Source organism: Sturnira hondurensis, unplaced genomic scaffold (genome assembly GCF_014824575.4).
Source record: "Sturnira hondurensis isolate 20B ecotype Veracruz unplaced genomic scaffold, ASM1482457v3 Scaffold0020237, whole genome shotgun sequence".
In the NCBI taxonomy this organism is placed as follows: domain Eukaryota; kingdom Metazoa; phylum Chordata; class Mammalia; order Chiroptera; family Phyllostomidae; genus Sturnira; species Sturnira hondurensis.
In genome coordinates, this window is record NW_028092868.1 from 8855734 (window position 1) to 8868091 (window position 12358).

The following is a 12358-nucleotide window of genomic DNA, read 5'->3' on the forward strand; positions in this document are numbered from 1 at the left end:
GTTCTCATACCCTGAGCAAAGCAGGGTGGTAACACTGGGGAGGGAGAGGGGTAAGGCAATGGGGTAGGGGTATGTCTTTCTTTTTAAAAGTAGGGAAGGGACCATTGTAAAAGGGGAGCTGAGAATCTGGACCAAAGGCCCATTTTCAGATACAACAATTCTAAGAGAGAATATATATAGCCGTTGAGAATCTAGAAATTGATTCTTCTATTTAATTTTCCAAGCTGCTTGCAATCACTTTTAAGAATCCTTTTGTCCCACAAAAGTCCACGTACCTCAGTTTGATGCCCTCTGCTCTGCGTGAGCTGCCAAAGTTTCAAAAGGAAAAGGAAAAGAAAGGAAAAGAAAAGAGAGACCTCCCTCGTTCACCAACTCACCTGGTGCACGCCTCAGAAAACTTTGTGTTTCTCCCGCGGGTCTGCCTGGGAGTCCAAACGAGCCACGGAGGAGCTCGCAGGCTCTGTGACTGTTCTCCTGCGCAGTCACAGCAGGAGCCCCATCGCCCCACCGGCCGGACGCCGGGAACGTCATTGTGCATCTCGCTCCACACTGGACCAAACGCTGCCACACGCGTAGTCCACAACAATCTGAGCATTTTCTCTGTTCCAACAACTCATGTTAAGAGCATAAAACCCTTTTTCTCGACCAGGCTTTTGATGGCATCACACAGAAATACCATGCCACTTGGAAGAGTCTCTCTCTAAACTCCCATCTCACAAGTAAATGGCTGTCGTCACATGACACTGGCTGAGGCAGTGTGATTCCAGTGGAGTCTGTCATTACTACCAAAAAAAGTCCCTAAATACCCTGACCAGTGTGACATTCTTGGTGGGGCATCACCCTGCAAAGCAAAGAGCCGCTACTTTGATTCCTAGCCAGGGCGCATGCCTGGGCTGTGGGTTCTGTCCCCGGGCAGGCGCACACGAAAGGAGTCAATCCCCATGGGTGTTTCTCTTCCTCTCTTTCTCCCACCATGCTCCTCTCTCTACAAGTAAATAAATAAAATCCTTTAAAAAGAAAGTCCCTAAACAATCTAAAGGGCTTTGCCATGAACACATACCAACAACAGCTTCAAAGGACTGCCTGTCTAGGGAACTCGTGCAAACGTTCCGTGCCTCTCAAAGGACAGGGTTTACTTTGCCAACTGTTCTCCATAGAGAACATAGAGGGTATCTATAGAGTGAATGGAGAGGGGGTGCTCTCTACACACTGTGGCACCTGAGCCCTGTCAGCCCAGCCAAGTGGGGTGTGGCCAAGATCATCTGATCTTGTCTCCCCAGCCACATGGAAAGGTTGGGGGGTGACCTATGTCACCCAAGGCTTGGCTTGGTGACATAGAACTCTGGCTCTGGGGTGGAAGATGGTACCAAAAGATAATCAGGGTCAGTCCTCTTGAAAAGTCAAAATTAGGAAATTGAGAGAAGAAATAGGGAGGCGGGAGGGAAGGACGCAGCCAGAGATGCTCTGAGGTCGAATGGGGTATTAAAAGGTAGGGACAGGTCACTTCAAAGTACAAGCCTGAATTTAGAAAAAAACAGATATGCGGAGTAATCATAAAAAGTTGATTTCAAGAGAAGAAAATGCAAAAGGATAGACAGAGGGTCTCATGAGAGGATGAAAGACTAGCTCATTCCTGAGAGCTATTCCTGGGGAAGTTCGAGAGTCAGTTCCTGTAATCTGAGCTCACTGACCTGTGCAGACGGTCCACAGGCCATGATTTACCAGGGAGCTCTCCTGGGTGGCCCCATTGCAGGGAAAGCGAACGTGAGTGCCCCAGGCCTTGACATCCCCTCTCCCACATGCACTCTCCCAGCGGGTGTTCACATCAGCGACATAAGCATGTATAGTCAGGAGGTGTCACCGTTCTTCTCTGCCAGCTCCCTGGAGTCCTTTTTCATCCCAATTCCCCTGGGACTCCTTGTGAGTCTCTGCCCCATGTTTTCCAAATACTAGGTCCCGGAACAAGATCTGAGATCTCCCCAACCACATTCTCCACCAGGGGGAATTTGTTTTCTCTGCAACCCAATCTTGAAAAGAAGTACACTCTGCTGGGGTTCTCATCAATTGGGAAACGCGGGTGGACAACGGCCAAGACTGGAGGACCAGATAAACAGGAGGCTGAGCATCAGACTCTTAGTCACAAAAAGTAGCAACAGTCTAATGCCTTCTCCTTCCCCAAGTAACATTAAGTTTTTGAGTTCTTTTCACTAATAATGTCTTTGTTCTTTCAGAGAAATAACTTTCTATTAACTTAGTGACTACATGCTCTTTCCTTTTAACCTTCTGACACTGAACTGTCTAAAGATTCTCTGAGGCTAGGTTTTTGTAACGGTTTGAACACCTACTTGTATGTACCTTTATCTTTCCAAAATAGAATTCCTAAAGGATCATATTTTGCAAAGAAATAAGCAAAGGGCCTCAAAGTTTAGGAAAAATACCCCCAGATAAAGACCGACGTGGCCTGTCTACCTCAGAGGCCGACATCTGTCAAGGTTTACACTTTCCTTGTTAAAAGATCACCCAACCTTCCCCCAAGGTACAAGCTAGTTGCTTGGTTTTGCTCTAAGATCCCATATCTTCCTGTTCACTCTCTCTGCAGTCTTTCAAAGACTTCAGGTGAGTAGGAGCTTTTTAGCAAAATCAGTCAGTTCCACCCAATATCACAAGACTTGCAAAGCAGGTCATGAATCTGGGTGGTCCGCGGACCACTGGAATGTGGCCAGTTTCATAGTCTCTAAGAAGCAACAGGGAAAAACTTGAAAACTACTCAAGCAAATTCTTGAGAATGACTCTGAGTTCCAACCTGACTAGAATGTGGCTGGATTATGGCCAAGTCCACTCCACCCGCCTTCTCCTTCCCTCCTGGGTCGGTTAAATTGTTTGAGAGTGCCGAAGTGTCCTCAGTTGACTTTGGAGTTGAGTTTGCTAGTCCGGGGCCAACTGGACCATATCTTAGCTAATCCACCATTCTATCAATATTGGCTTTTCTTATCATTTTGTCCTTTGCGGTCTCTTCCCAATATCAACAGAAAAATTTGACATCATAATAATATCACCACATGGGAATGACATAGACGTGATAAATGCTCCAAAAATATATGACTAATTTTCAAAACTGGATGAGATCTTTACCTCCAACTGGAGAATGGCATTCTTGACTCAGAATGCCTCATGTCTCTTGCTAAAAACACTAGTGCCCCAGGTTTCTCTTAGTCCGTGATTTTCCTCTCTGAGCAGGTCCAGAGTGACTCTATCGGAAGTCTCTGGACCTTTCTGACCTCTGGGAACAGCCTTTGGGTGAACCCAGGTAGTAATACCTGTGACCCCACCAGAGAAGGCCCATTCCCCACCACAATGTGAGGTTAGCATTTATTTGCCTTAGATGACTTGCCGTCTCCTCCGTAGAGACTGGCAGCCAGCCTTCCTCTCCTGGGGCCTGTGCTCTCATGGTTGGGGATGAAAGCAAGGCTCTGGAGTTAGAACGACTTGTGATAAGATCTTGATCCCACAGCAGTGTAACCTTGAGCAAGTTCATAAATCCTCTGGGCTCTTCATTTCTCAGTATGGAAAATGAATACCTGAGAGAATTGCATGGGTCTAATTCTCACTAGAGAGGGAGGGCAACTAGGTAATTTGATTGCCTAGTGCAGTGCTTGCCCTGTGGGAGCGGCTTAATAAGTGTTTATTTCCTTCCTTTCTAATTCATCATAGGGGTAAAAAGAGCTCCCAATTTTTAAAACAATTTTTAAAGATTTTACTTAATTATTTTTACAGAGAGAAGGGCTGGAAAAAGAGAGGGAGAAAACATCACTAGGTTCCCTCTCGCACACCCCCAACTGAGGACCTGGTCCTCAACCCAAGCATGTGCCCTGAATGCAAAATGAACCAGTGACCTCCGGGTTTGCAGGCCAGGTGCTCAGTTCACTGAGCCACACCAGCCAGGGCTGATCTTTGACCTAGATCTGAAAACACAAGTAACTGCACCAGACAGACTACGGGGGAGGTACTGAGGTGGAGGGAACAGCAAGTACAAAGATGTGAGTGAACCTGAGAAGTACGGAACAACACAGGAAATCTTTTACAAGTTGATTTTGGACTACCCTATTCTATGATGTGTACAAAGTACTGTAAAGGCAAAGAAAAAGCTTCTGCAAGCTTTAAAATAAGCAAGTACATAATGGGCATTGCTAACAGTCACCAAATATTTCCAGCTCTTTTTCCAGGCATGTGATAGATAGGTTCCATTTCCCCACCACTTACAAAAATGAAGCATGGTCACATGACTGCTTCGGCCAGTGAAATGCGATTGGCAGAAGTATGCATCACACCCACATTGAAGCTTTTAAAGAAGTGTTTGATTCACCACATTCTCTTCCTCTTCTGAAGGGATCAGAGAAGAATATACGCAGTGGGAATTTCCAGGAGGTTCCTGAGAAGCTGTAATAAGCAGAGCCCCCCACCCCCACTTTCCCACTTCCCTACATCCTATAATGAGTATGTCATTAAAATGGAGAGAAAAAAAGTCCTGTTACTGCAAGTCCTGTTACTCTGAAATTTGGGGACTGACTATTTGTAACTGCCCGAAAAGCAACCTCACCTCTCTGATACAACGTGCAATTTCAAGGGGAACTCGGACAATAAAGTAGAAGATGGATTTCGCGATAGAGAACTTGCAGGAGACGTTGCTATAATCCACAGATGATCAGGGGTAGGCACAAGGCAGGGCCGTGAGCTTAGAAATGTAGTGAAAGAATCCAGAGATGCTGTGGCAAGAACTGACATGCGTGATGATGACTGAGGTTCTAAAAGAACATGGGAGTCAACTGTTCTGGAGGTGTTGAAAGGAAAGGTTCTTGAAAGAAGAGGAATGACTAAGAGGGGAGATGAAGCAAAGCAAGATTAATTTAAAAATTAATTAAGATTAAATTTAACTTTTACAAAAGACTAAAGAAGCTACAGGAAGCCCGGCAAAGTGCCACTTGTCAAAAGCAGAAGTATATCCCTATATTACAAAGCCTCCAGAAAGATCATAAACTTTGGAAGAAAACAGACCTGGGTGTGAATCCTCAGTGAATTTTTCGAGTCACCCAACTTCATTCACTCAGCGAATGTCAAGGACTTCATTCATTCATTCAGTGACAGAACACCAACAATGCCCCTGCCTTCCTGGGGCTCACGCTCAAATGCAGGGAAACCAACTCTGCATCTTTCAGCACTGCGCAGAAAACAGACATATTGTGGTGATAGAAATGGGGGCAGGGGCAAAAATAATAATGTCGGGTGTTTCAAAGGCAATGACCACTTTATTTTTTCCCAAAACCCTTACTTGGAACCAAAGTGAAAAGGAGAGATCTCTATGTCCTTTGTATGTACAAAATGAAATGACCTCATTTCCCTTGCTTTATCAGATTGAAAGAACCAACTGTGAAAAGTGAAACCTCTTGACCCCGAGGTGATTTTTTAAAACTCAATAATGCCACCTGGTGAGCATACCAAACACGGTACCAAAGGAGGGTGTAGGCCTGAGGTGGGACGGGGAGGAGTGGGTGGGTGAGTCTGGCTCTTCGACAAGCCACTTTCCAAAGTTGAATGTGCTGGTGAGTCATCTGGAGATCTTGGTGAGTGCAGCCTCTAAGTCAGTGGGTCTTGGATGGGGCCTAAGAGTCTGCGTTTCTAACCAGCTCTCCGGGATGCCAAGCTGCTGCTCCCAGAAATGCCAAGAGGCAAGTTCTAGATGACTTAATAGTTCATTGTCTTCAAGGGAGCAAGGGAGGTGTGCTTGGTCATCTCCTGGGGAGCTGGGAAGAGCATCTCTGTCTCATGCCGCCATTTCTCACCCCCCTTGTTTTCCTTTATGCAACTGGAAGAACAAATTCTACTGTTGATTGTTTTGTGCTGACCCTAGACAAAGGGCTTCTACTGGATCACCACATTCTTTTCCTACTTCTCCTTGAGATGGGTACCATGACTATGCCCACTGTGCAGAAGAGACGCTCCCAGGGAAGAGAGGTTAGGTCAACGCTATGAAGTATGGAAAGGACTCAGAATCCAGAGCTTACTGCAGAGACCAAGCTGTTAACCCTGCTTCCTCCTCACCGTATGTACATCGCAAGTTTCCCTCCTGCTCTACTGTGGCATCAGAAGGGACCAGCAGTCGACTGCTCCTCCCATTCCAAAAGTGAGAACACCAAGACTGGTCTTCCATTAAAATGACTTGGCTTCAGGGAAAAGTAATTAAGGTCCAAACTGAGAATTCTGGAGTTCAGCAAAAAGAAGGAGCTTTTAATACCAACTTTGAGGGGTTTTTCCCCAGAGGAAGTAATGTCATTTCACGCAAGATGTTCATAAGCCCCTCAGAATTCTTGGGCACTGTCATGTCGTCAACACAGCAGTTGCTACTGCATAACAACACAGGAAGATGCTACTGTTTAACATCCTGCAACATGTGTGGCTTGGGCAAACATAGTCCTATTAAAGAGTTTAATATATTTAATGGGTATATCATCTTAATAACTATCAAATATTTGATTATATTATTATGTTTATAATAATACAATAAATCTTAGTAAAGATTTAATCATTAAAGTTCATTTTATTATCCTCCTAAGAAGAGACCCTGATTCAATGCAGCTAACTTAACTGAAATATGCTCATAAAACAGTGATTCTCATACTTGATTGTACATGGGACTCTCCAGGGAGCTTTAAAACAAACTGATACCTGAGTCCCACCGTTGGACAGTCTGGTGCAATTGGCTTTGGACGAACTTGGTATTGGGATTTTTAGATGATCCCTAGAAGATTGTAATGCACGACTGCAATCACAGGCATAAAACACAGAGGGAAGACTGTGATATTCATTCTACAGCCAAAAAAAAGCTGGGTTGTATCTTCATTCATCTGCTGTCAGGCTTTTGCTCGCCGACACAGGTCTAGTACACTAATAGGATAGACCCCATTCTAAGTGCAAGCAAGCGGTTTCCCTCAGTCAGGAACCACACCACATATCTTACACTTGGTGTCTGACGACCAGCTGCTGCAGATGTCAGCAACACTGCCCCCAAGCAGGGGTTCACAGCCTGGAGATGCAGTCAGGTGGTCTGTGAACTTGGACGGGAGCAAAAGGTCCATCTGTAGCTTCACCCACTGTCTCTAGCTTCTCACAGCTTTGAGATTAAAGTTGCTTTCATAGAGCTCTTGTCAGACCTAGGTATCCCATGCAAGACTAATGATGCACGTCTGTTGCTGCATCATGACTTGAACGCTTTAGCAACGGTATGCCAGTAAAAGAAATTCTGATTTAGTTGTATTGTATGCACTTACTAGCATTATTCTGAGAAGGGTCTAAATGCATCCCCAGAGCCAATGAGGTCAACTGGTGCAAGAAGGGACACCAGTCCTGCTTTGAAGAGGGCCCCCTAACAAGCCAGATAACTGCACGTCTGTATCCAGGGCCACCTCCGCGAAGGGCACTCTCAGGAGGGAGACACCCGTGACAAAGTTGGCTCTCGGTTTCCCCTGCATTTCCGCAGATAAGATCCAGCCTGAAAAGCCAGTTCAATGCGGCAGAGAATAGGATGGGCATTCTCTTTCCCCTCAGCTGCCTTTTGCTCTTGGCATGTCGCAGTGCCCAGACTGCCAGGCTGGTGGTAACCTGAGCCTCCAAATTAATCAAAACACAGCGCCCAGTTCAAGCCCAGGCAGACAAGCTGGGGAGCCAGACACGTTCTCCTCTGGTGACCCTGAGCCCCAGCTCCCCAGCCCCACGCGCCATCCCGCGCGCCCCACCTGAGATGCCAGGCCTTCTCCACTGCGCCCCACGGGCAGAAGCCCCCGGCTCGAGGGCAGTGGTTGCCCAGCCTGGGTCACAGGCGCCTTACCTCCGGGGGCCGCCCGCCGTGCCAGGGGCCGCCTCATCGCCAGCCCGCAGGGCGCACACCTCGCGGGTCTGCGGCGCCCAAACCCCTGAGCGACTCAGCCGCCTCTTCACCACGCCCTCTCGGCCAAGTCGGAGGCTGCAAGTCGGAGGCGGGTTGTAGAACGGGAAAGCAGCGAGATGGCACCGCCGGGAGCCGGAGCCAGCGGGCCCTTGGAGTGCCGACGCCCGGCGCGCCTCCCACTTAATGTGGGCACGGCCGCTGGCCACTCCCTCCACTTTGCTCTGCCGCCTCCCCATTGCACACCCCCCAAATTCTCCACCTCCGACCCGTAGCCCCCTTGCTCCGCCTTGGCTCCAAGACCTTGGGAGCATCACTTCCTTAACCCCTAACCCTGAGTCCTCGCCCACCTGCCTCGCAGGCACGCAGCCCTTTCTCGCCTCCTGGGCACAACGCCCAGGTCGGAGGGACATTGCCTGGTGAGTGGAAGGGGAGGTGGGACGAGGGCGGGACCTGAGCCACTTCTTCCCTCCCTTGGAGCCACAGTCAAAAAGCCTCGGTGGGGAGGGACAGACAGTGGGGCTGAGCCCTACAAAATCCGCCCCAGGCCGGCTGGCAAGCCGGGCTTCACAGCCGGACTCTGCAGCTTGGGCCACACAAGGGACGCGGTGGCTGGGGAGCCGGCGGGTACTCTCAGCGGGCGCCCACCATGTGCCCCCGGACGGCGCGGAGGCTCCTGCTGCAGCTTCTGCTGGTGCTTCTGGCGGCCGTGCCCGCCGCGGGCAAGGTGAGTGCGGAGCGGCGCCACTCCCACCCTGGCGGAGTCCAACCCCATCCGATGCAGCGCGGTCCCGGAGACCTTGCCGGGTGCGTGCCGTGACTGCAGGCTCCACGCAGGTCGCTAGGCCCGCAGCGTGGGGACGCGAGCAAGCGAGGATGCCTGGGGAACAGGTGGACTGCGCCGGGCTGGAGGGAGAGGCAAAGAGGAAGCTTGTAGCATCATCTAGGAGTCAGGGATGGGAAGGAAAGACCTCGGATGGATAGATAGATAGATAGCGATAGATAGATAGATAGATAGACAATATAGATAAGATAAGATGGGGTTAGATAGATAATCTCCAGGTGAACACGTGACAACACCGGCTGTGGAGACACGCGAGGGCATCCAGGTTGGTGAACCGGAACAGGCGACGTGTCCTGGCAGAGAGCACCGAGGGCTGGCAGCAGAAGCCGGAGCAGGAGTCCTGGCCCTGCCACTTCTCAGAGGCCGCTTCGCACTGAACTCGCTGCCCTCTCTAGGGCCGGGCTTCTTCACCGAAACTTGTCCTCAGCGTTCAGTCACTGTCCCTGGGGAAAGCAGTGCCATCACAGCTTAGAAATAGACTGCCTGCGAGTATAAATGAAGCGATCTGTCACTTTCATTTCCATTAGGAGTTTGAAAGACCCCGAATCCATTTAAATCCATCCCCGTATTTTGTATTCTTTGCAATTAAAGATGAATTGGGTGTCCTCAAAACTGTTGCGGCTCCTAGACTTGAGGTACGTCCCCTTAACTTGTGAAAATAGAGTTTAACTTTTCAGATTCTTTCCGTGATTTTTACGCTTAAAAATTTAACTTGGCAAATAATTGATTTGGAGTGGCAACACAGTAACGTTTCATTTCCAAGGATGAATAGATGTTTTACAAATTTCATGGCAGATTATGGCCGGAAATTAATAGTCACATGCGTACATGAAAGGTCTTTAGAGCCCTAGGCCACGCGTCATTCAGGTATTTTCTGTGTAAATTAATGTAGTCAACAATATTGTAGTAACTAAGTAGGGTGCCAGGTGGGTACCTGAAGCATCAAGGAGGAGCCCTTTGTAACGTATGTCCCTGTCTAACCAATGTACTGCACACCTGGGACCAATACAAAATAATATTGAATGTTGCCCTGGCTGGTGTGCCTCAGCAGGTTGAGCACCAGCCTGAGAGCCCAAGGGTCGATGGTTCGATTCCCAGTCAGAGCACATGCCTGGGTTGCAGGCCAGGTCCCCAGTAGGGGGCGTGTAAGAGGCGACCACACATTGATGTTTCTCCCCTTCTCTTTCTCCCTCCCTTCCCCTCTTTAAAAATTAAAAAATATATAAAATCTTTTAAAATAATAATAATGTTGAATGTCAACGGTCACTGCAAAATAAAATTAAATCATTTCAATCAAAACACTACAGATAAAGCTAAAATGCCCCTTGATCACCTCCATACCACCCCCCATCTAAACAAGGTATTCACTCTCACCACTTCCTGTTTCTTTTGAGACGTGTCTTGTGCCTTTATGCACATACTGAGACCCACAAACAATGTGCATTTAATCCCCTTATACTTTCCTCCCCCGTCTCTTTGTGTTTTTCAACATAAGCGACATAAGTAATTATATACATATATATATATTATATATGAAGATCATTTTGTAATCTACAAATCTGCCCATATCAGTATTTAAGAACGATCTGTCTTTTTTCCTTTTTTCCCCCCTTGCATGCTTTTCCATAAAATAAATATAGCGAAGTCATTGGCCCTTTCTCCTACTGACCTACATCTGGGTTAGTGTTTTACATTCTACAGGGTTGTGTAATCCATGGAATCTCTTCATGGAGCTGGTTCTAACCAACTCACTTTGCACAGAGTAGGAATGCGCAACCCGGGTAGCTCAGCACTTCTGGGGATAGTGGGCGAAACTCGACCAAGTCAGTGCAGATTGTCTACCGGCCTTAGTCCAAGAGCAAATAAATTCAACAAGCAAAAATCCTAACAGGCATCTGCGGTGGGAAGACCCAGGAAAGAGTTCCAGAGCAGAGTTTGCCCATCTTTCTAGACTCAGAAAAAATAGGGAGAATTAGGGAGGGTGGGAGAAAGTCAGGAGGACTCACCTGTGTATGAAGATTGGCCAGAAAGTGATGCTCTGGAATCAGGCAACCTCAGACAATTTAACAGCAATTGTCAGTTACATCGTCATATTCTCTTATGGTGCTTCGCATATAAAACTTTCTGTTTTGGTTTTGGCTAAGCCTTGGTGACTTTTTACTTATAATCAACCAATTTATATTATTTTTTATCATCGCTTAAGTGGGCCTCATTAAATATATAAGAACGATCATTTCCAGTGCACCTGCTCAGTGACACAGACCCTGTCATTCGAGACCATGAAATGTGCCTTCATCGTACAGAAAAAAGGGAACCACAAGTTAGCTGGTAACTGGCCAACTTGGTGCTAGCGGGGCATCCACCACTGGCCACTGACATTAATTAGCCAAGGCATTTGACCTCTCTGAGCCTCATCTTACTCATCTGTGAACTGAGGGAGTTGAAGCCTCTGGTGGGGCCAGCAGGTGAGGTAATGAGGGGGGCCATTGGGGGCAGGGAGAACAGTCTTCAGGAGTGACTGATTCTTAGCATTCTAGAATTCAGGCTCAGGAGTGCCAGAATCCCTGCTTTTTCAGGAGAGAAGCTAGGAGTCCAGTTTCCATCAGAAACCTCTCAATTTCTAGATGTTAGCAAATGAGTCAAAACTTGACAAAACTCAGCTTTTTTTGTGAAGGCCTAGAGAATACAGGCCCAAACTTCCCAAGTGAGAGCCAAACAGCCTTTGGACCGTGATGTTTATCATCTTTGTGCTCCATTAGTTAGGGACATGTTTTGCTCTAGGTTGCTGCGATTTGGTTTTAGCATTTCTCAAAGGGGGGAAAAGAGGAGTGGTGTTGACCCCGCATTCCCAGCGCAGACGGGGCAGACCTGTCCACCCCCACAATGTGTTCTGGGGCTCCCCAAGTAAAGTCCCTTTCTGCAAGGCATCCAGCCCCCGGCCTGCGGCTTGGCAGCAACCCCAGGTTTACAGCTGTTTCCTGACCCAACTACTCACCCACGTGAAACCCAGAGGCACCCTGCTGTTGCCACACACAGTAGGTCTAGGAGTGGAGCTAGAGAGCCGCCTCCTCTGATACCTGGGGAAGGTGAGGGTCATGGTCAGGAGATAACGTGATTTATCCGTCCTCTTTTTTGCCCTAAAATTCCAGACAGGGCAGAAACTTGGCAAGCACATATCAGGAGCTGAAGAACAGCTGCATTTAGGGAGGATGCTCTCTCAACAGATTTCATTTTTAAATGTGAAAAGTTGAATTAGGAAACATTTCAGACAAACAAGAAGGGATGCATCTATCTCTGAGATTAAGCAAGGGTGGATATACTTTGACCTGTTGCCTCTCATTTAGGAAAAACCACATATAGAACATGATTTATTGAGTATTCCATTCTTTCACTCACACTGTTTTGTGGTATTACATCTGTGAACCTGTGTAGCACGCACCCACTTATATTTGAGTCATTTGTTTTCGTATACAGGTCTCTTTTTAGGGCCTTAGTTTCTCATGGTATTTTGGTATTTTCTGTTTCTTTAATTTCCCAGTATTAAATATTTTAGTGCCACTGTAACTGGCACACTTTTG

General features: G+C 47.5%; 2 protein-coding genes across 6 annotated transcripts in view; one reads left to right on the top strand and one right to left on the bottom strand.

Moving 5' to 3' along the window:
• Nucleotides 1-8374, bottom strand: part of COL4A4 (collagen type IV alpha 4 chain) — a 106394-nt gene extending 98020 nt beyond the window's left edge. For 4 of the 5 annotated variants that reach the window (XM_037029272.1, XM_037029270.1, XM_037029273.1 and 1 more), the window contains exon 1: nucleotides 7880-8109. The gene's annotated coding sequence lies outside the window, so the exon portion shown is untranslated. Of the gene's footprint in view, nucleotides 1-7879; nucleotides 8110-8286 lie in introns of those variants that run through there. The other variant, XM_037029271.1, reaches the window with a different exon arrangement.
• A 64-nt stretch (nucleotides 8375-8438) lies between these two features.
• The window catches only part of COL4A3 (collagen type IV alpha 3 chain), a 134014-nt gene continuing 130094 nt past the window's right edge, over nucleotides 8439-12358 (top strand). The window contains exon 1 of the mRNA XM_037029275.1: nucleotides 8439-8663. Coding sequence (XP_036885170.1) covers nucleotides 8586-8663 — 78 coding nt within the window. The 5' untranslated portion in view covers nucleotides 8439-8585. The remainder of the gene's footprint in view (nucleotides 8664-12358) is intronic.